This window comes from Corvus moneduloides, chromosome 4 (genome assembly GCF_009650955.1).
Source record: "Corvus moneduloides isolate bCorMon1 chromosome 4, bCorMon1.pri, whole genome shotgun sequence".
Lineage (NCBI taxonomy): Eukaryota > Metazoa > Chordata > Aves > Passeriformes > Corvidae > Corvus > Corvus moneduloides.
The window spans coordinates 73,013,672-73,037,792 of record NC_045479.1 but is presented as its reverse complement, the minus strand read 5'-3'; the positions used below and the strand labels follow the sequence as shown (position 1 = coordinate 73,037,792).

The following is a 24,121-nucleotide window of genomic DNA, read 5'->3' as shown; positions in this document are numbered from 1 at the left end:
CTGCGGAGCCCAGAGAAGTGACAAGCAGTGACTCCAGCACCCTCACTCAGCCCTGCTATCAGTTATCCCCGAGCTGATAACGGGGTCTGAGGCACTGCAGGTCCTAATGAGATCTGACTGACAGGGCAAAGCAATCTGCTCCTTCAGGCCTCATCCGTGTCTCTCTGGCTGTGGGGCTCGTGCTGGGAAGATGCTGCCTCCTGTGAAAAAGGTAGGACATTTTCCTAATTGCTTCCATTTGCAGGTGGGAGCCAGGCAATAGAGATGCATCTCCAGCTGACAATCCAATCTTTACCTTTCCCTCAGCTGCAGACAAATGCCTGGGATGGCTGCTCGTGACACACTGATGGGTCTTCCTCTTATTTTTTTTGTCATTTCTTTTTTTGTGTGTCACACAAATTCCCTTCTTAAAAAGCTGTCCTTTCCCTTAAAGCTGTTTGTTGGGAATTTCATCAGAACCTCCCAGAACAGCATCCAGCACAGTGCCCACATTTAAGCACGGGAGAAAAAACCAGTTTCTAACCCAGACAGGAGATCCAAGGTTATTGGAGAGCTCAGACATGGAGCTCACATTCCCATACACTCACAGTGGGATCTGTTCCCATGGGATGGCTCTGGATGTTTGCTCAAGCTCAGTCTGAGGGTTGGGCTCTTCTCCCAAGTAGACAAAACAAGAAGGAACAGCCTCAAGTTGTGCCAGGGGAGGTTTAGGTTGGCTATCAGAGAAGGTTTCTTCCCCAAAAGGGTTTTCCAGCCTTGGTGGAGTCCCCATCCCTGGAAGGATTTCAAAGCCATGTGGATGTGGCACTTGGGGACAGGGGTCAGTGGTGACCTCGGCAGTGACAGGTAAAGAGTTGGACTTGATGATCTCCGAGGGCTTTTCCAACCCAAATGATTCTGGGATTCCAAATGAAGACGATCCAGTGAAGCCCATTCCGTGTGCTGGGAGCTGCTGCGCTTTGCTACTCTAAAGCAAAAAAACCCTTTAACGAAGGAAACCCAAGGGAATTCCCTCTTCTTCCTCACTTGGAGTTCCATTGGATCATATTTCCATCCCTGCACGCTGCTGCCTCTGTGCCTCCAGCCCAACCCCTCGTGTGGTGCTCAATGTGACTTCCAGAGCCTGAAGCTGTGGAAGTGCAGGGAATGAGGGGAAGGTCCTTGGATTGGACAGAGAGAAGAGGATTTGCTTCAATGTTCCCACGGAAGTTTCAGAGCAAGCACACAAACAAAGCGGCTCTCTGGGCACACAAAATTCTGCTGAAGAGTGCTGGATCCATCACACAGAGGCTTTACCCCGACCTAAAAATAAGCTTTGACACTCATCCTTGTATTTCTGTGGGATGAAAAACCTTCCACGATCTGGACACCGTGGTGGAACGGCAATTTTGGCCTCCTGATCCAGACTTTAGACCTGGTCTAAGATTCTGCAGCCTGAGGGGCCTGTGGGGAAAGCCCTGTGACCTCTTCCCAGCCAAAACCTCTTCCCAACAAAACATCTTCCATGTTTCCTGTGGAAAATGAAGTGTAGGGAGAAACTGAAGTCCCCTCCAAGGCTGGGGACCCAGCAGAACTCCTTGTCCCACCCCTGAGCCGCGGCCAAAGTGTCCTGGGTGGGTTTCCCCAAGGATCCAGACCCCATTCCCGACCACGGACCGCATGAGTTTGCTCCACACTTTCGCTGCCACCACCACCAACCCGAATCCTGTGCAAATAAAGCAAATGCCGGCGAGCTCTCCGTGATTTCCCGGAGCCACCACGGAGATGACAGTGGCCGCCAGGACGGACACCTCCAGGATGTGCTTCCAAACCCCGGCCTGAAAAAAACCAACGCCCACCTCACGTTGCACAGGCCTGCATTAACAAAATGATCCAATTCCAGCTGCACAAGCAGAGTTTCCTGAACTCAGACCTTCTACGAGAGCAGTTCACAAGTAACTGGCCGGTGGCAAAGCGTCGTCGCCGAGGCCAAAATCACTAAAGGTGGAAAATAAGAACAACTTCCAGCAAGAAAAATCCCTTGCTTTTAATTACCATTAGCAATGCAGCATGACAGAGGGAGATAAACACACAGGCACCTACTCAAATAAGGAGCTTGGGAACACAAAGTAATTACTTTGATTTTTTTCCTTCCCCCGCCCCACCGACATTCAAAACTTATTAGTCTCCAGAAAGCACATATCAGCAAAAGACTGTCACCTCGGGGATAAATGAGGGATTTGTTTGTAATTCATTTCCAGGAGAATTTATCCTGATGGTTTTAAGACGGAGGAGGAACGCACTCTGGCCAAACCAGACTTCTTAAAAATGTTTATTCCCATCTTCCCCAGCTGGTTCCCTGGAGATGGGAACGCCAGGTTTCTGCTGGCTGAGAAGTTCACCCCCATTGATTGTTTCTCTAACACACCACGAGCCGAGTGAGGAAAAGTCAATGAAGCCTCTCAGTTTTTCAGTCCATTTCCAGTTTAGGAAAATTGAATTAATCTCTTTACTCGGAGCAGCTCAGACATCCCCATCCAGGCAAAAAAAAAATCATTGCAGAGGCCACGAAAACCTCCCTCTTTAAAGGTTACAGAGCGAAGATTAAAAGCGCCTCCGGGAAGGGCTGAAATGCCTGATCAAAATAAAACATTGAGTCAACACTGGGAAGGCTGAGCAGGACTGGTGCCTTCCAGAGCCTGCTGATATTTTCAGATGCTTCCTCTGGCACTTGGAGCGATTCCTAAGCACAGTGGATGCTCTGTGACTTCCCATACCCAGCCTGGTCGGGGTGGAGGAAGTGCCGTGTTAATTTAGCCCCTACTCCAGTTACTCTGGGGTTACTACAGGGTGTAAAGCCTCAAGGGTTGTCCTGGGGAGGAATATTTGAGAGCAGCCCTGAGAAGAAGGACTGTGCACATCCATGGAGAAGAGCAGAGTCACATCTTCCAAAATCTCCTCTCCATCCTGTGCTGAGGAGCTGGGAGGCTTCAGCAAAGGACTTGGCCACTCCACAGCTTCCAGGAGCTTGTGAAGGACTGGAAAAGCTGAAAGTGTGGGAAACCTGGAGCAGGCACCTGGCTGAAAAGGCCAAAGGATCTGGGAAAGAGTCTGGAGCCCCAGGAGCAGCTGAAGGAGCTGGAAAAGGGGCTCAGCCTGGAGCAAAGGAGGCTCCGGGGGGACCTTGTGGCTCTGCACAAGTCCCTGACAGGAGGGGGCAGCCGGGGGGGTCGGGCTCTGCTGGCAGGGAACAGGGACAGGAGAGAGGGAACGGCCTCAGGCTGGGCCAGGGGAGGGGCAGGCTGGATACTGGGAAAACTCCTTCCCCAAAAGGGCTGCCCAGGGCAGGGGTGGAGTCGCCGTTCCTGGAGGGATTTAAAGCCATGTGGATGTGGCACGTGGGGACATGGGGTCAGTGGTGGCCTTGGCAGTGCTGGGGGAACGGTTGGACTTTATCTCAGAGGGCTTTTCCAACCTAAACAATTCCATGATTCCAAATGTACTGAAAGCAGGGAGAGTCCCCAGTAAGTGCTGCGAAGGCACAGATTGGAGTCATCCTAAAACTCCTGGCAGCTGCAGATTTAAGTGGGAATTAAATCCCTGGATGGGGGATCTGTTCCAGGGAATTTTAATGATCCCATAACAGGGCGGCTCTTTGGGATGAAGGGGCAGCACCCGTCTGGGGAAGGGCCACACAGGGACCCTCCGATCCCCTAAATCCCCCTGGGGAAGCAGCAGGAGGAAGGGGAGGAGGAGGCCATCAAGCTGAGGGGTGGATCTTAATCCTCTGCGATCAGGATTTTTGGTTAATGCAGTGAAACCACTAATTACAGCTAATTAAACCTGCACTGAGATCAAAGCTCAGTGGAAACTACAGGGGGGAGCAAACAAGGCGGAAAAGAAAGGGAAAGAAAATGCGGATTTTGTTGTAATCGAGTCCTTAATTGAAAACTAAAGCAGCCTTGTTAATTAAAAGCTGCAAACCCAAACAAGGACGTGCTCCAGACACACGAGTCCAGCCTGTGATGGAGACAACACAACTTTCCCATGCTGTCAGCAAAGGCAACCTTTTCCTCCAGAGCCTGGTCTGTCCCTGGATCCCCTGTAGGGAAGGGACTTCCTGGGATCCAGACTCTGAAGATTTGGGGATTTTACCTTTCACAATTCAGGCTATGAAGTGCAGGCATTAGAGTGCCCTGTTTATTGAGCTGACACGGGTTTTACTCAAACTGAATGATTTCAACACCCCAAATTTAGTCCTGGCTTGAGAGCAGCTCCAAGGAGAACATCTGAGATACTTCCCTCACCCACAGGCAGCAGAGGAGCATCTCAGGAGTTCTGCAGAGACACCTGACACCGAACAAAGGGATCTGGGTCAGGATTTGCTGGACCTGATGCTCTCCACACACAAATCAAGCTCAAGGATGGCTCTCAGAGGAAGACTCCCTCCACCAGCTCCATGCCGGGCACAACCACGGTATTTATCAAGAGTAAAATCAGCCAGAGAAGTAAGATTTGGCAATGAAAAGTCTTCCTCCCGAGCACTGGGATGTTTGAATGCTTCCCTTTCCCTCGGCAGCTCCCAGTAGATGGCAGCAGGTCCTTGCTGATTCCTCCTGCCCAGGACAGCCTTGTGCAGCAGGGAACAGCAGAAATCTGGGAATAATCCAAGAAAAAACTGCCCTGCCCGGCAGCCAGGGCAGGAGAGGAGCCCGGAGTGCCGAAGATGCACTCCAGGGCACTCCAGCCCTGGGATCCAACCCAGCAGTGATGCAGAGTTCGACGCGAGTTTGATAAAAGCTCAAGCTCCAGCTGCGTCCTCCATCCTAAACTTTCACAGGATCGTGGAATCATGGAATGCTTGGGGTGAGAAGGGATTTTAAGGATCATCCAGTCCCACCCCTGCCATGCGCAGGGACACCTTCCACTATTCCAGGCTGCTCCAAGCCCCATCCAACCTGGCCTTGGAATAAAGATGGGTTTGAGTAACGTGAGTGTTCCCCAGACCCATCGAGGTGCTGGAGCATGTGCAGGGAAGGGAACGGATCTGGGAAGGGGCTGGAGTGGCTGAGGGAGCTGGAAAGGGGCTCAGGCTGGAGCAAAGGAGGCTCCGGGGGGACCTTGTGGCTCTGCACAAGTCCCTGACAGGAGGGGGCAGCCGGGGGGGTCGGGCTCTGCTGGCAGGGAACAGGGACAGGAGAGAGGGAACGGCCTCAGGCTGGGCCAGGGCAGGGGCAGGGTGGATACTGGGAAAATTCCTCCATGGAAAGGGTGATTAAACATTGGCAGGGGCTGCCCAGGGAGGTTTGGAGTCCCCATGCCTGGAGGTGTCCAAGGAATTCCTGGAGGTGGCACTCGGTGCTCTGGGCCGGGGACAAGGTGGGGATTGGGCACAGCTTGGACTCGATGGCCCTGGAAATCTCTTCCAACCTCAATGATCCCGTGACTCCATGATTTGGGTTCACTGATGGCCAAACCAGGAACAAGTGGAGCTCTGATGGCTTCTCCCAACCCCATTTCCCCGGGAATTTCTCCGGAGCGGTCAGGATCCACCAGCGGTGACAACGAGGTGCCACATCTGCTACAGAAACATCACAGCCAATATCCCTGGTAATGCCTTCAACAGCAGGAAAAGATTCCTGGTCCCTGCAGGAGGGGTAGCCATGGGAATAACGGGAATGGCAGCACAGGGAAAGCTCCAACTGATTCCCAGGTGTGGGGACATCTGTGGATCCCTCTGCTGCCGCCGCCTAAGGCAGGGAGGACACTGAGACCCAGGGACAATGACAGCACTGCTCAGAAGCCTCCATTTCCGAGGTCACCGAGACACTTGTTAGAGAAAATGTTCCCATTTTGTCCCTGCCCTCTCCCTTCCCTTTGCAACCACCTCAATTCACTCTCCAGAACACTCAATTTTAACACTTGTATGACTCAGAGAGTCACTTTTTCCAATGGTATTTTATTGAAGGGTAAGTCTGAAGCAGAATGCTCACCCTTTGTGACTACCCCTGATGAAATCTTCATAAAATCCAAGAGAATTCTGGATGGGGATAGAGGGAGAGGAGGAAAGAAGGCACAAGGGAGAAGACCTGAACAGAAATTCGAATTTGAAGCTTTTATTCCTCTCATGCCTTAAATCTAATTCTGGGTGTGAAACTTTGGAAGTTTGGAGGTGTTTGGAAGTCATGCTCAGTCCCAGAGTTTGCATGGATATTACCCAGGGAGAAAATCCAGCTTTTTCCTTAATAAAGTAGTGGAAGCCCCAACAACCTCCTGCATTTCTGCTGGCCTAGATACTGAACACACACAGGAGTGAAAAACCTATTAATATCTGTAGGAAATGTAGCAAATGCTACAAATCCTTTGTGACACCTCAGCAGCCAGGACCAGCCTGTTTCACCCTTTCTCCTGGTGGAAAAAACTCCTCACACCACTTGGCAATTTAATTTTTTTCAATGGAAACATGCTCCCAGCTCAGCTCTGTGATGCTCTGCCGAGACTTTCCCTGCCTTGAACTGAGAATCTTCATGCAAAACTCATTTAAAATGTGTTTTCCCCTTCCTCCCAAAACAGCAAATGCTGCTGTTGTCACCTGCAGGTTACAGAGCTTTGGAAAAACGGGCTTTAAACAGCAAAAGCCTCATCAGGACCAAGAGGTGTTACCTGGGTTTGCTGTAAATCCTCCACGTGATTTTGGCTTCAGAGGAGAAAGGGCTTCCCCTTCCAGCTTCCCTGGTTGATATTTCTGCCTAAAGTCACTGAGCAGAGGAGAAAGGGGATGCCCAGTGCTCTTTGAGGCCCCCAAAAAGCCTCGAAGACATTATCAGAAGGGAAAAATAAAAGCAAAATCCAAAGCATGACACCCAGGAAAATCTTAAAGGACTTCTGGTCCTTTCTCAACTGCTCTGGTCTTTCCGACAAACTGGAGCACATCTGATTTCAAACAGGTTCACTTTGAGAAAAGGGAGCTGTTCCAGAATTCAGATGTAATGTGTGGAGAGGGGCTGTGTGGAGAGTGATGCACTGATTGTTAATTGAGGCTAATTGCTCCTTGAACCCTCAGTGTCAAGGGCACAGAAATATCCGGGCAGGGTTAGGAGTCTCCTGTCCCACTCACGATCCCCCAGTTCCCTGGGGAAGTGAGGCAGGGAGGGAATTTATCCCAGGAGGTGCAGGGGAAAGGAAGAGCAGGGGAGTGAGGATTTCTCCATCAGCTCTGCCACTGCTCCTGTACAGTAAAAAACCACTTGATCTTGAAAAAGGCAAAACTGAGAGTTCACCACAGCACAGAGCATTTACAGATTCCTGCCTGAGCCCTATCACAGAGGTACAAATCACTTTTATCCCAGCCTGATGTTGTTTTATGCTTTCTGTTATGTTTATTTAATAGTTTGAGTAGACCTGGGTACGTGGAGTCCCTGGGGTGACGTGAGGAACTTGCTCAGGTGATTGTGAATTCAGGTGAGCAGGGCAGGGCTTGGAAGCACCAGAGCCTTGTTTATGTAAAAGGAGAATCTGGATAATAAACATTTAAACATTCAGGAGCCATCTGAAGAACTAAAGAATCAAACAGACTCCTCAGAGCACGGAATTACACCCCAAAAGAAAAGAGGGAGGTGATGCAGTCGTGAAAGCTACTAAGAAGTGTTGCTGAATGGATTTGATGGGAGGAAATCTGCACAAAGCTGCTGTGGGAGGGTGGGGGTCAGGCTCTTCCCCCAAGGAACAAGAGACAGGACACATGGAAATGGCCTCAAGTCATGGCAAGGGAAGTTTAGGTTGGATATTAGAAAAATTCCTTCACCACAGGGTGGTCATTTAAGAAAGAAAAGATTGAATTTAGGAAGTTTATTCCTTGGAGAATTACTAATCCATCTTTCTCCCTCCACCTCCTGCAGGCCTCAGCACTCACAACTTCCTCATGCCAATGCTGATAGGAAGAAATGAATTCAATAATGATCATTCCCCAGGTGAGATCCCAAATAAATGAGGCACTCAGTCACACTCCTCCTCATCCATGGGAATCCAAACTTCCTTCCTAATTCAGCCTTCACCAGCAGAGGCCAAATGATAGCACCAAGTTTTCCTGGTGGTGGTGGTGGCTCAGATCCAAGTGCCACACAAACCTCTCTCATTCGACCCCCTTCCTTCATTTCCACGTTCCAGACCTTTCCTCTGGCTGTTCCTGGGCTCAGCTGTCCCCTCCTGACCCAGCTGCTGCCACAGAGCATCAGCTGAGGAGCTCCCTGTAGCCAGCCCTGAGTCCAGGTGCCAAAACCACTGCTCAGGGTTTGCCTTCACCCCTCTGCTTATTCCTCAATCTTCCTTGAGTGAATAAATCCCAAAATATGGCAGAAGTCTGCAGGGGGTCTGCCACACCCAGTTTTGGGTTTATTTTGCTGTTACTGCTATTTCAAGGTAACAGAACTCGAGGCAGATGTCCCTTCAAGCCAACCTGGATGTGGTGACCCTGAGCCTTCAACAAACCAAAATATTTCTCACCTGGGAATAAATCCAAGCCCCAGTTTCATCCAGCTTAAGTTCTACCCACTACCTTTGGAAGCTTTTTCTTGCCTGCGTTTTGGTCTTGGAGAAGCCCCAAGGAAGCACCAAGCGCAGACACTTTGGTGGGACCTCACACCAACCTCAATGGATCCACAGTTGGACTTGATGACCTTGGAGATCTTTCCTGACCTTAAAAATCCATGGATTCGATGGTTTTATGTCCCACTGAATGTTGTTCAACCAAAGGAAAGCAAAAATTACCAGCATGTGTTGAACTCGACACCCACCCAGCCACCTGAGACTTTTGGAAGGAGCCACCTCTGCTCCTGTGGACACCAAAGGAGTGACAAACGCCGAGGTTTCTGCTCACCTGGCGAAGTCCAGGTCAGCCTCACGGGACATGGTGATGTTGGTCAGGTTCTGCTGCAGGATGAAGATGTTCCTGCACATCTTCTTGATGCCGGACTCGCTGATGCGCTTGAAGTAGTGGGCGCCGTTGATGAGGATGCAGGAGATGAGGTGGCCCAAACCTGCGAGAGGGAAGAGATTTAGTGCTGATAAAACCCCAAAATGAGCACTGGTACGTGGTGCATTGTGGGCTGGATCAAAGGATAAATGGATTTTACCTGGACACCCTCAGAAATCTTCATGGTGCAGTTTAGGACTTTCCTCCACGTTCCCTTCTTTAGTAAAACCACAAAACTGCCCCAAACCTCTGAGCTGTGTTATCACAACCTCTGATTTATGAACATAATGCCCCTTCCCTGTCTGGGGGAATGGATCACTGAGGCTCCTATAAAAACACAGGATTTTAATCTGTTATCCAGGGTGGTGTTTTCCCTGGTAAATTCAGTCTCCAGGAGCAGGAATGAGCTGTGTTTCAATGCACAACCCCTCTCTGATCAGCCTTGAACAGTTTCCTGTGTCTGAAGGATGTTAGAAGGACACAGCTGGGGGCTAAAGGACACAGCCACCCCCCCACACAATGAGGCATCCACTTGTGTCACATTACAAACAGCAAAACTCCAGCCTGGTTTACACTGCACAGGTCTGGGCAAGGCCAGAGGCCAAGTAAAAGTCTAAATTAAGGATTTATGTTCATCAACAGGCAGCGAGTGTGGGGTATCTGTAAATCCCAGACCTGGGCTTAAGAGGTGCCTGTGATTAACGAGGACCATGAGTATGAATTTAAACTTCAACAGGATGTGAATGGTCCCCGTGGCTCTGTGTGGAGTCACTTCTCTCTTCTTGAACAAACAGGGAATCCCGGAATCCCAGAATCCCAGGATGGGTTGGGTTGGAAGGGACCTTAAAGCCCATCCAGTGCCACTCCTGCCATGGGCAGGGACACCTCCCACTGTCCCAGGCTGCTCCAGCCCCAATGTCCAGCCTGGCCTTGGCCACTGCCAGGGATCCAGGGGCAGCCCCAGCTGCTCTGGGAATTCCAGCCCAGCCCCTCCTCACCCTCCCAGCCAGCAATTCCCAATTGCCAATCTCCCATCCAGCCCTGCCCTCTGGCACTGGGAAGCCATTCCCTGGCTCCTGGCCCTCCATGTCTTGGCCCCAGTCCCTCTGCAGCTCTCCTGGAGCCCCTTTAGGCCCTGCAAGGGGCTCTCAGCTCTCCCTGGATCCTTCCCTTCTCCAGAGGAACATTCCCAGCTCTCCCAGCCAGTCAAACCCCACGTGGTTCTCACTCATCAACGTTCTGTAGGTGACAACAGCACCTCAGTCTGCTTTATCCCTGAAAGGAATCCCGTGGAGCTTTGGGATGAGAACGGAAAAGCCTTTATTAAGGAAGGACTGGGACGTGCCTGACCTTCGAAGATGTACTGGAACTTGTGCTGCTGCAGGCTGGCACTCATGGCCTCCTCGATGGCGCTGATGTCCTTGTTGAGCCGCACCACCAGGGGGTCGTAGTCCATGCTCTCCACGTTGGCCACGATGGCGTAATTCCCTTGTTTGGCCAGAGGGATCAGGTAGTGGAAACAGTGAACCCTGTGAGGCACGAGGGAGAAACACCACGATGCAACAAGCCCCATTTTAAAATATTTGTGGGGTGCAAAGCGGTTTTTTCCTTCCTCAAGCTGGTAAAAAAATAACTTTAGGAGATGGGCGGTGATGTCTGTGTTAAAGGCATCCTCCTCTTGGCATTGTCCATCTTCAGAGATGGATCCAACAGACCCTTGATGACAGATCTGACCTCCATCATCCCGCTGAATTTTCCCAGGATTCCCCAACTTCCCACACGATACCAACGCTCCAGTAGGAACTCCTTCCATGAAAACCTCGTAGCAGTGGTAACTGGCAGAATGGGTGAGCCGGGGGTCATGGAATGATTATTAAAATTCCAAGATCGTGCCTATTCCCAAGCATTTCACACTACTGCAACTCTTTCCTGTTCACCAACGTGCCCAACCATCATCCCTCCATGGAAGGAGAATTTCCGTGCAGTCAAATCCCGTTAGGATTCTGCAAAAATTGTAATTAAGTCTTTTCTCTCAAAGCCAGAGAGGAAAGTGCTGAGTCCAGAAAATTCCATAGCAGAACGGAAAAATTCCACCCTTCTACTTTTGTAATCACTCAGTGGGGACAGGGTTTGGTTCTGCTTCCACCAGGAGAGGTTTAGATTGGATTTTAGGGAAAATTCCTTCATGGAAAGGGGTGTCCAGCCCTGCACAGGCTGCCCAGGGCAGGGCTGGAGTCCCCATCCCTGCAGGGATTTGAAAGCCATGTGGATGTGGCACTTGGGGACACGCCTTGGCAGTGCTGGGAATGGTTGGACCTCATGATCTTAAAGGTCTTTTCCAACCTAAATGATTCCACAACTCTGAAATTCAACTGCCAGTGGAACAAATCAAAGCCTGGGAGAGAATCCCTGGCATTTGGGGCATAACTCAGGATCAGCACGTGGAGATGGGAAGCTCACACCAGAGTGGCCCAAAGCTGTGAGTGAGATGTCCAGGCTTTCGTATTCCCTGGAAAACACCCTTGAGGTGTCCACCACAGGCAAGTCCAATTTAGGGCAATTCCCAGAGTAAATGCTTCTTATATATAATTCTATATATTATTTTTGAAATAAGAAAATCCTGTAACAGACATGAAGTAGTCTAAAATTTCATGGTTATTCCAACAAAAGATGTTTCCATTCCCAGGCTGGATGGGGCATGGAACAACCTGGGATAGTGGAAGGTGGCAGGGGATGATCTTGAAGGTCCTTTTCAACCCCAACCTCTCCAGGATTGTAGGATGTGATTCCATGGAATGGTGAATGATCTCAATGTGCCAAATGCTTCCACTAAGGAAGCAGATACAAAACCAAGGAGCAGCATCTCAGTGACCTCAGGGTCAAGTCCAGGGCTACTGGAAGAGGAGAAGACAATACCAACCTGCATCTGGAAGGAACAGGGGCTCTGAGGCAGGAGAAATGGGATAATGGTGTCAAATTCCCAAATCTACCAGGCTGTGTCTCCTCAGGCTGCACCTGCAGCAGCCAGAGGTGGGATAAATTCCCAAGCTCTTCCCAAAAGTGCTCCGAGTCCCTGCTGAAAGCACAGGGATTCCGTGGCTGAATTCCCACTGTGCTGTGCGCCTTGGAAATGGCACAGATCCAGGGAATGGGTGTAGGAACAGCAGAGAATCCTGCTAGGAACAGGCACCAGAGGGACTGGGGTTGTCCTCTGCCACTGCAGGTGGTTGGAAATGCAGAGTGAGGGATCCAGGGAAGCTCCCACCTCCCTGGGGTTTTCCTCATGTCAGCATCTCTCCTCAATCCCTTCCACCCTTTGGACACAGGGATGTGGTTTGGTGAATTCGCAGCTCCGAACTCAGCTCCTGTTGGAAGCCCTGGAGGAGCTGGGCAGTGCTCTGCTCTGAATTACAGCAGAATTTATCCCTAAATTCCATTTTAGGGATTTTTGCTTAACCCAAGTGTGACGAGAAGCCACAGAGGCCAGAAACCCATCCCACAAGTCTGGGTTACCTCGGGCATCACCTCGTGTTACAGCACAGCTGGAAAACTGCTCCATTTCCAGACTTCCACCACCTTTTCCTCGAATCCTTCTGAGCCCAGCAGATGATGGATGGCAGGATGAGGGAGTGCTGACAAGAATTAATGTGGATTTTTTCCCAGAGCTCCACACCGACTCCAGCAGAGTTCTGCCCATGCACACGGGGACACGGCGTGGCTTGGGATGTGTCACCAGAAAACAAACTGATGATCCATCAAATCTCTGACATCTCCTTCTATTTGATGCTTCAGAGCAAAGGGAAGCAATGGAAATATACCTGGCCTAAACAATTCTCCAGGGAAAAATGTCTTCCCAGCCCTGGAGTGGGCAGCTGGCAGCCTGAAGAGAGGGATTTGCTGCCTTTGATCTTTGAAAGTGAAGTCAGAGACTTCATGAAACTATCCAGCCCTTGGAAAAAATCCAGCTGGTTCCCCAGTTCCTGTTACTGTTGGAAAAAGTAGGAGGAGAAGCCCCTAATTGCAATAAAAAAAAAACCTGTGGAGACACCTGTTAGACCAGGAAAACACCACTGGGTTGTTTTAGAAGGACAAAGTCCCCCAGATCACATTTTTCCTGGTCTCTGATCCATAATCATGGAATCACAGAGTGGTTTGGGTTGAAGGGACCTGCAAGATCATCCAGTGCCACCCCTGCTGTGGGCAGGGACACCTTCCACTAGCCCAGGTTGCTCTGACCTGGCCTTGGACACTTCCAGGGATCCAGGGGCAGCCACAGCTTCTCCGGGGCAACCCCTGCTAGGACCTCACCACACCCACATTAAGGAATTTCTTCCTAAATTCTTTTTTAGTTAGGATACAGACGTCCCCAGGAAATTCCACCTTTGGTGTCCTGCCTCCATCCCACAGTTGGCCACCCACAATTTGGTGATCCAGCATTTCTGGACATACTTTTGATGCTGTCATGGACAAGTTTATATTTGTCTCCTGCTAAAATATGTCCTGTGGACATGATCTCCACCTGCAGCCTCCAGAGATCCCGCTGCACCCCCAAGTTCCAGGTTTTTACCTGACTTCCAAGTGCAGCACCAGCAGGCAGCGATCGGCCATCTCCTGGAAGGACCTGGCCAGCTCACTCAGGCTCTGCAGGATCTGCTCGGATGCAGGAAGGTGTTCCAGGCTGGCATGGCTGTCCTGGCCTGGGGACATGGCTGGCAAGAGAAAAGAGTTAAATTTAGGACATTCTCCATCCCTTCCAGCCCCTGTGTGCTCCCATCCCAACTCTGGGTGTTCCCTCCACCTCCTGAGCAATAACATCTCTAATTCAGGAGTGTCTCAAGGTGCAAAGTGCTCCTGCAATGGATTCAACTCCCAAGTGGATCTGAGGGGTTTCATCAACCACCAGGACACATTTGCCTGGGAAGAGATTGCTCTGGGGTGAGAATTCCTGTGGCTGCAGAATCCAGGAGAGTTTATCTTGCTCTGCTGGGAGGGAGGAAAGAGCTGCTTGGGAGCTGAGGCATGGCACCCACAGGTGAGAGGGTCCTTTTTGGTCACCACAATGTCCCCATGAACCTCAGGTGAGTCTTGACCTGTCCCCATCCCTTCAGAGGAGCCTTCCTTTGGGTTTGTTCCTTAACCACAGCTCTTAGGCAGTAAAGAAATTAAACCACAGGCAACACCCAAGAGCTGCTCATGGATCATTTCCTTCCACTGAGACCTCCCTAAAAATCCTCCTGGGATTGTATCCCAGCCACCAGAGCAGCTCCAGCTCCGTAACTTCATCCCTTGTGTTCTACTCCGGGGCCTGAGCCCTGAGTCTCCTTCCTGCAGCCACTGCAGCTGCCGAAGCAGCTCCGTAACAGAGGAACCTGCTGTTATCCCACATTCCACCCTAACCAGAGGAAGTGAATCCCAAATATCCGAGTCCAAGTCCTTGCTCAAGCAGCACTTTAGAGCTGACATCCTGCCTGGGGTGACCAGCAGAGTCTGAAATCAGATTTGCACAACTTCCACTTGAATTAAATAATGGGATTGCAAAGGGATCTCCAAGTCCCATCCCCACAATCCCTGCGTCCCATGGCTTCAAGTAGAGACTCCTGTGCCACAGAAAAGATTTCTATCCTTGCTGGCTCCTTCAAAACACTTCTCCAACAGGGAAAGCAAAGTTTGGGATCTAAATTCCAGCCTAACCTTATTCACTGATGTTTTATATTTTCTTCTTTACGTGGCAACATTATTCTTTCCCTCACAGAGCTCCCCATCCCTGGCATCCCTGTTTGTAGAATCATGGAATCATTTTCTCCAGGCTGAGCCCCTTCCCCAGCTCCCTCAGGTGCTCCTGGGGGGGCTCCAGACCCTTCCCAGATCCAACACAACCATGCATGGGAAGGATCTGTACATTCCCAAGGAACTGGTGACAATCACATTCCATTTCGAGGGACATCTAAGGAAGTGTGACTTTGGTACAGCCACAGCCCTGCTTTGGGAAAGCTGAGCTTTGGATTAAACACTGAAAATAAATCAGCCTAAAATTCAACACATCCTCAGATCCAGCCCAGAAAGATAAAAAAAATGAAGAGGTAAAAAACCCAAATATTTTTTTGTGCAAAACAAATTGAAGCAGAGGTGAGCAAACAAGAGAGAACTGGACAGTTAAAGAAGTGTGGAAATCACAGAACGTGGAAGTAGATGATTTTTGATGCCCAGAGAAGCCGTGGCTGCTCCTCCCTCAGCAACTCCCGAGATCACAGCAAAATTCCTGGAGTAACTTTTTTAACCAAGGAATGCTGAGGAATTCAGAGCCTGGCAAATACTGCTGGAAATAATGACCTGGCCTGGAGTGTGAAAGAGGAATCAAGAGGGAAATGAGAGTGACAATCCAGCCTGGGTGGGTGGGAATGACAAAGATTCCCCCTCCCTGAGACTCCTCCCAGCCTCTGTCTGCTCACTGAGCTCTGTCCCACAAAGAAAATGAAATTATCAGCGAGGGGGTGAGGGGTTTATTTACAAAACCTCTAATTCCAGATTGTCCCAGGACTCTCAGGAGGCACTTGGGGAGAGCTGTTTGTCCTCCAAGTGACACTGGAGGGTGGCAGGACTTCAGCCCAGGGTCAGGCCTAGGGATTCTTATCTGGTGACAGCAGAAAGCAGGAAACCCCACCTTTAACCATGCATGAAAAAACATCATTTTTTAGCCCCAAATCCTACATTTTGAGAAGTTTTTATCCTCCTGGAGATGGACTTGGTGCAGGAATCATCTCTGTTTAGCAGAGCCAGCTCTCTCCGGAGATCCCGCCCTGGAAGTGCTGGAGATGGATGGAGCCATCACCCGAAAAGCAGGAGTCAGCTCATTCCTGCTGCAGGGAGAGGCTCAGGCCATTTTTCTCCTCTCCACAATTCATTTGCAGCACTTTAAGTGAAACTGTAATTACATTTGTCAGTGGAGATAAGGGGAGGAGGGGGACGGGCACCCTGTTCAAAGCACTGAAATCCTTCTGGGTGCTCAGTGCCCCCTGGCAGGGAGAAGGCTCAGGTGGGATTTTTTGGGGGATGAATCTGAATTTCTCCTGTGTATTTTTGCTTTTGGAGCTCCAAGGAAGCCTTTCAGAGCCCATCAATTTTCCTTTCTTCTCTGGACATCCAGAAAGAACCAAGGAGAGAAAATCCCATTCCTTTAAGTCTCACTGCAGACAGTTTTACTTCATCATCCTTGGCAGCACGAAGGCAACAAATGAGCTGGAGCAGCAAAAAATAATCAGAGCCTAAATTATTAAAGGGCCTCGAGTAAAAAATGTCATTTGGAGCTGGCTGTGGAGTTGGGCACTTCTCTGGGCAAAGGCTGAGCCTTCCTGTGGGTGTGGACTCACCACACTCTGGAAAGGGGAGGGATCTCTGCTGAAATGCTGGGAAAAGGGAAAAAAATATCTGGAATGCTGGAAAAACCGACCAGCCATCCAATTCTTCTCCCCCTTCTCCTCCTTCCTCACCCATTTCCATTTCCACCCAGCTGAACACGAGCCCACCTGGCCACCACAACACCCTGGCCAATGTCCTGCTCCACTGGCCTTTATCATCCTGGAGCCTTCATGGATTAATTTGTCTGAGGTGAATTTTCCCTGCTGCTGGATGACAGTCCCAGTTTTGTTTGGGATTTCTCCTCCTTGGCTGAAATCACAGCCAAGTCCTCTCCCTCTGAGGAAAAGAAACATTTCATTCCAGCAAAGCAGAGAAAAATAAACTCAACACAGGCCTTGTCACCCCCGATTTCAGTCGTTCTGCAGTTCCACGGTGCCTCCTGGCAGGTTGTGCCTTGTAAATCGATGGATGTGGATTGCCAGACCTCTGGAGTATTAAACAATTCCCTGGAGCCACTCAAGTGTGAGCAGAGTGACCACTGACAGAACCCAGTGGTTTAACAGCACAGGGAGCAAAATCAATCCAAGGAGACAAATTCTGCAACCTGAACCTCAGGAAGGAACTTCCAAAATGCTCAGGATTTGCCCAGCATTCCCTAATTTGCTTTATGGGGGAAGGAAGAGGCTCACAGAGACATTTTACAGCTCTGCTGAGGGAAAATCTAGCAGAAAACTGGGGAAAATCCAGTTTCTTTGGGAAAGACATGTAGCAAGAAACTCCTCCTGAGTTGAAGGACCAGTTCACAGCTTCTTGTATTTTAATTTCTTCCTTCCTTCCTCTGCAGAAGAGTAACTCCAAAAAACCCAGGGAAAAGGGAATTTGTCACAGGATAGGTGCTGGACTAAGCCTTTGGAGAGTCAGGGTTAACTATTCTCTCTGCTGGAGACTTCCCTGGGGATCTCAGGCACCACTTTCTCTGCCTGTGCTTGAGTTCCCAGCAGGTAAAACCTGGATAATGCGTTTTTATCCATCACTGCCATTCCAGCTGACTCGGTTCCCCGTGCCTCCCGTTCCCACAGCTTTTAGCACCACGAGGAGACGATGCCACTGGAGACAGAACAACTCAAACACCTTGAAAAAGGAGAGTATCTATCTGGTATTTAAAGGAAAAAGCTTTGGGTGAAGTTGGGGAGAATGAGAGATGTGATTATTTTTTAAAGGAGTGGGGTATGAACATCAGATCCAGCATCAAGGACTTATTTCAGCAGGATTCCTGCCAGGAAACCTCTGACTTCTACACCCAAAAAGCATGAAAAAACTAGTATTTTTAAAATATTTCTCTATTTAAAAACCACCTCTCTGTTAAGTCCTCTGGGACACAGTTGAGCAAGGGAAAGCTGCTGCTGGTGAGCAAAACTTTGTGAGGGGACAGGAGTGTCACCAAGGTGTCTGTGCCCCACCAAAAGGTGACTCCATGGTACAGCTCAGTCACTGCCCTCTCCTAAATTGGTCCATTTGGGGATTCCAGCTTTCTAGGAAAGGACTGGAAGGAGCCATAAAAGCCGGAGCTGGATTTGGATTCTCCCACAGTTCTTGGGATTCATGGCAGAGGGATGAGAACTCAGGAAGTCAAGCTGGATTTTGGGGTTGACATCTTCCCTGTGCTTCACTGAGGTGTGAACGTTTGGGCCTCTTAGTTATGAACAAATACTTCAAATATTCACCCAGATATATCTGCTTTTTACCCAAATCGTTCTCTTTTGTAGAATTTAAATCCAGGGAAATAAAACACTCAGAGGAATGATACCTCCCAAGACTTCCAAGATCATGGAATGGAAGGGAACTAAGAATGTTGGAAGGGAACTTTAAAGGTCATTGGTCCAACCTACCACCTGGATTTGGGATGTCTTCCTCACATGGATCCAAAGGGAAAGGCAGTTTCCAAGGACAGTGGCTCTGCACATCCTTCACTCCCACAAGGATGGATCCAGGATGAGCTTGTCCCTCTTCCTGCAGACACCTGGTCTCTCAGCCAAGTGTGGGAGGTGGTGACAGCACCGAGTATCCCATGCAAATCCCAAATCCTGCTCCTTGTCCTGATTCCTGGAAAGCTCTGGGAGACGGAGAATACCAACCTGCACAACGGGCTGAGCGATGGAAACACTGGGATCCTCCTTAAAACAACACCAACATCAGGAGAGGACAACTCTCAGAGATCAGGACCTTTCAAATGAGAAACAAATTCCCCCCATTTTACTGGGAATTCACCTTTTACTGGGATCAATGGCAAGGGCACTCACCGGTGCCAAAGGGACAAAGTTACAGGATAAACAGAAGTGAAGAGAAAACGAGCTCAGCTGCTCATTAATAAATCTCAGAGCCAATTTCCACCCATGAATCCTGTTTTCTAGGAGAAAAATTCAGGCTGCATCGGAAGAAACTTAAGGGAGGGATCTTCCCCTTGCAAATCTCCTCGAGGTTCTGACAGGGACACAGAGGGAAGAAAAAAGAGCAAGAGAGAAGGAAAAGGAAAGCAAGAGGACAACAGTGAAGGGCTGGCACTGAAAACTTCCTCCCATGGCCTTTGTGCCCTTAAAATCCAAATGCGGGAGAAGGGATGAGGCTGGAAAAAAGCATCCCGACCTCTTTGGTGATAAGGAAGGGCTGCAGCCCGTATCAGCTGGGTAAACACTAATGATGAGCAGAGCCCAGGCTGTCACTGGTGATAAAGAGCAGCCTAAACACCCGATTAGTTTTTCATTTGGGGAATTAATGTTTTTTTACGGCGTGTGTACACTCGGCACTTAATGAATTGTCTCGTTAGCGCTGCCTGCGGAGCTCCTCGCCTGCCTCCGCCGCCGGGCATAAATTTCCCCAGGAAATTAGCACTTTTCCAAAGGCAATAACTCCTCGAAAAAGTGGTTTGTTTTCCATTTTTCTGCAAAAATGCAGCCTTGGGGAAAAAAAAAAAAAGGATTATTGGGGAGGAAAGGAATCTGTTAAATAAAATACAGCGGCAACAGAAGAAGTGTGTGGGGAGGTTTGAGCTCCATCCTACAACCCCGAGAAGGTTTGGTTGATCCACACTTTTCTTTAAGCACTCTGAAGTCTGGAAAAGGCCTGAAAACCACCCAAAACCATTCGGTTCATTTAAAAAACTCCAAAGATCAGGTGCTTTTCCCTAAAAAGATGGGGTTTTTTCACTGAATGAAGTAAAATCGTGCAGGGAGAGTGAAGAGCAGGATCCTAACACGGGATTAGGAACAGAGTTGACTTCGCTATGGAAGGATATCCCTAAAAAGTCCAGGATTTGCTCAACTGGCAAAACTCCTCTGTGTTAATTTTTCCTGTTTTCAGTCATTTATAATGTAATTTTCCCAGAGCTTGACCTTCTCAGAATTATTATTTCCTGAGCTGACTTCTATTATCTCAGAAGTGACTTGATTTTAAAAAGTCCTTTCATCTCCTTCTGGGTTCTGGAAAGGATTTTTTTCCCCTGTTTGGTGTTTCCCAATGTGCTTCGCCAAATTTTGCTTAAAAACAGGGGAAATCCCAGGTCAGTGGAGACACTTCCATCAATCTTCAGCAAGCCAAAACTTCACCCCCCTTTTCCTGTCTTTTCCCAGAGGCCTCCAGGATACTGAGCACCTTCCCCAAAAAAAGCCTGCAAAACCTCATGCAGGATTTCTCTGGGCCTGACAGGGATGTATTTCCAAAAGAACCTTAAACCTCCCAGTCTGTTGGACCTACTGGAAGAGAAAGGAATAAAATTCCTGAAGTTAATCAGTGTCCTGATTCCCAGGAGTAAAAGTATAATGAAAATAACTACAGTGAAACAGATCCTTAAGGATATATATATTTTTTACCATTATAGCTAAAAGTGGTTTCTTGAGGGCTGTTTGTTTTTACCAGATTGGTTTGCAAAGCAAGAGGAGCAGCCCAGAGGTCTGGAAGACAACGAATGAACGAGCCTTGTCCAGGAGAGAAAGGTGGGAATGGGAACATCCATGGGAATGACGAAGAGTTCTCAAATTCAGGGTGAAGAATGGGAAAGAAAAAGGGACAAGCAGCAGGTTGATCGGTCTCTTAGCCTGATTTCTCCACAATTCCTGGTCATTGAGAATGATTTTCCCCAAATCCCATAGGAATTTAAGTGCTGGTGAGATCAGAGCGACCCAATGGTGACGTCAAACCCGGGCTGTAATTCTGAGTCCCAATCCCGTAATTTTGACAATAATTTCACCCCTTCCAGAGCAGGGCAAGGTGTCACCTCTGCCACGCCAAGGAGGAGCAGGGATGACTTTCTGCTCTCAATCTTTGCTATCAGAGAATCATTTTCTCCAGGAGAGATAAAAGGACTTTAATGGAATGAACCAACTGGAGTGGCCAGCAGGCTCCTTGGAGCCATTCCCACAACACCGCGATTTCCTGGCATTACTCACGCGGGACCCGGCTGGAAAACGGTTTGAAAGCATCGCTAATTAGGTCACTTATTTACATGACAATCCCCTGCGTTTAAGGCTGGTGGGTGGGAGGAAGGAAAGATGGAATGAGAGTAATTAGCGTAATGATGATGGTGAGTTAAGTGCTGACCCCACGGCACCGGATCGATCCCGGGACAGATCCCTGGTGTTGTCTCCCACAACAACCCATAAATGAGCAGCCGGGCCAGGAAAACAACGTCTCGTTTCCTCAACCATTAAATATATGATGGAAAGCGCTGAGGCTGGGGAAGGCTGCAATCCATGGGAAAAGCTTCACTGCAGACATTCCAGAGGGGAAACAGGCTCTGGAAGGCACCAGGAGATCACTTAGATGGGAAAACAGGAGCTTTTAGGTGACTGGTGACTGTGGGTTCTATCTCTGAGCTCCAGCAAAGCAGAGCCATATTCCAGCTACGAAATTTTCTTGCCAAAATTCTAAAATAAACAAAAAAATCTCCTCGTGCTCAGTTAAACCAAACCAGGCATTTTATCTCTGTGAGTTCAGCAGTTCCCTGCTGGTCTTGAAGATGATTTAACACTTCACCATCCCAAATTTTCCAGGGGTTTAGTCCTCCAGAAGTCAGCTCAGCCAAGAGGGACCCAGCTGGACACTTGTTCTCTGCCTGAATTGCTCTGCTCAGCTCTTGGCTATAGAATCCTGAATGGTTTGGGTTGGAAGGGACCTTAAACATCATCCAGTTCCAATCCCACGGGCAGGGACACCTCCCACTGTCCCAGGCTGCTCCCAGCCCCAATGTCCAGCCTGGCCTTGGGCACTGCCAGGGATCCAGGGGCAGCCCCAGCTGCTCTGGGAATTCCAGCCCAGCCCCTGCCCACCCTCCCAGCCAGCAATTCCCAATTCCCAATCTCCCATCCAGCCCTGCCCTCTGGCACTGGGAAGCCATTCCCTGGCTCCTGGCCCTCCAGCCCTTGTCCCCAGTCCCTCTGCAGCTCTCCTGGAGCCCCTTGAGGCCCTACAAGGGGCTCTGAACTCTCCCAGCTGTTTGCTGCAGCTTTGCTAAGTCCACGTACATTTGTAGTTCTATCAAAGCTACAAATCAAATGGTGATTAATTATCAGCTGATCACCCCTGGTTTAGTTTGGACCTGACAGATCACTCTGGGTGAGGATGGCAGAGCTCCCTGTCTTTGCTCAAGGGCATTCCCACCTGGGAAAACCCAGGAGACCGGGCAGGGATCTCATTCCTTCATTCCTTCATTAAACACCACCCCAAGCTCTCTGGGGAGAGGCCTCTCTGTGGAGGGGTTTGCAGCACCCTGTGGAGAACACTGGGAATCTCTTGAGCATCCCAGAGCAGGAACAGGCTGAGCTGTGGGATGGACAAGAGGAAGATCTGTGGACATGAGCCATGGCCAAGCAGATAAAATACCCAAGAAGGGCTTTTCCTTCCTTTCCTCTGCTCCTCCTCTGAACCAAGGAGATCTGAGTGACTTTGTCCACCACCAGTTTGACCCAGCAGCTCCCAGGCCAGGTTAATTCCTGTTCCCAGGGCAGGTCCATCCATGGGGGCACAGCAAATTGGAGATGATCACATGAAGCAGGGTCAGAGCACTTAGGAAGGGCAGCTGGCCAGGATTTATGCTCTTCCAGAAAAGCCCCAACTGCTCAGGCAGTGGAAAAGAAGAAATACTGGAAAATAAGACTATTTATGAAGCTTAAATAAAAAGCTGTCATTTAGATTAAGTCATATTGAAGCAGAAAATATTCACCAAATCATCAGAGCACTCAAGATTTATCTTGTTAATTTAATGGTTTGCATTTGATGGAAATGGGCAGCTTTTTCTGGTGCAGTCAGAAATTTACTTTTGTTGCAATAACAAAGCCACAGCATTCACCAAGTCCTTCCCCTGCCCCAGGGCAGGCCCGTGTTGATCGTCTTTAATCTGGCTTTTAAATAAGGTTTTCTATTAATAGAGCTCTTAAAAAAAAAAAAAAAAAATCCATTCCCCGTGAGGAATCAATACAGCAAGATGTGGTACAAGTTCAGTGACAGGGGAAAAAAATCAGCTGCAGCTTGAGAGAAATAGAGCCCCATTTAGGAGCTGAATTCAGTTCATTAGGGGGTTAAACACAAAGCCCTGCCTGAGCTCGGCACTGCTGGGTGGCCTGGCTGCAGAATGAAAGGCAGCAATTTCCCCTCCACACCGGGCCTGATTTTCATTTGTGCTGAAACCCCTTTGCACCACTCTGGAGGGGCCTTAAAGTGACTGGAAATGACAGCTTCCCGTGGCAGAAAGGGGCTCCAGCAGCAATTTTAAAAGCATCATTCCTGGAGTGGGGCAGGATGCTCCCGATCAGCCATCAAAGCCCATTCCAGGCTCAGGGAAGCAAAGGGGAGGCTGATGATCCTCTGGGGGCAAAGTGGCCCAGGATGGGCTTGCTGCTGTAATGGCACTCAGGAACCTTTGTAAAGCAGATTTTGAGATGTGTGGCTGGAAAATGAGATGCAAATGCTTGGTGTTATCGTTAATAAAGCCAGGCAGTGGCAGAGAAATGCAGGATTTTAGGAAAAAGCTGTAGCAAACCTCATTTTTGCCTCCCCTGCTTTTGAATGAAGTCGTAGCTCACCCAGACTGGGACTCTGTGGGGGAAGAGATGTGGGATGGACAAAATGATCTGTGGACATGAGCCATGGCCAAGCAGATACAATAGCCAAGAAGAGATTTTCCTTCCTTTCCTCTGCTTCTCCTCTGAACCAACAGGATCTAGGTGACTTTGTCCACCACCAGTTTGAACCAGCAGCTGCCCATCTGCAGAGGAAAAGGTGAAAACAACTTCCACATCCCCTTGGATTTGGGGTGAACAGGAGAAAATACCTGCTGTGGCCACAGCCTGGATAAAGAAGAGGGGGAATGGTCTCAGGGTCTGTTCCTGAAGAGATTTTCCTCTTTGTGGAGAAGGCAGTGGTCAGGAGGTCCTTCCTCAGGCTGGTGCCTGATTTTCCAGTTACAACTGGAAAAATGCATTAAAATGCTGTTACTACATTAAGGATGACACAGACAAGGCCCACACAGAGAAGGTGAACGTGACACACTGAGCAAATAAAGATTTCTCCACACAAAGGAGCTGAGGGAAGAGCAGCTACCGAGCTGGAACAGCCATGAACACACGGTACAAATGCAAAAAGTTTAATTTCAATAAATCATCTAGAAGAGAAAGACAATCCTGATTTATATGGGCTGGAGTCGCTCAGGAGCAGCCCTGGGAGAAGGATTTGGGGTCTTGGGGGGTGAGAGCTGGACCTGCCCCAGCCCAGAACCCCCCCAGTCCTGGGCTGATCCCAGCAGGGGAGGGGGGATCCTGTCCCTGT

At 49.4% G+C, this 24,121-nt stretch overlaps 1 protein-coding gene across 2 annotated transcripts in view; it reads right to left on the bottom strand.

Moving 5' to 3' along the window:
• The window catches only part of EXOC4 (exocyst complex component 4), a 294,852-nt gene that overhangs the window by 13,736 nt on the left and 256,995 nt on the right, over positions 1-24,121 (bottom strand). For both annotated transcript variants that reach the window (XM_032106112.1, XM_032106115.1), the window contains 3 exons: positions 13,518-13,659; positions 10,301-10,479; positions 8,855-9,014 (listed from right to left, as the gene is read on the bottom strand). In XM_032106112.1, coding sequence (XP_031962003.1) covers positions 8,855-9,014; positions 10,301-10,479; positions 13,518-13,659 — 481 coding nt within the window. The remainder of the gene's footprint in view (positions 1-8,854; positions 9,015-10,300; positions 10,480-13,517; positions 13,660-24,121) is intronic.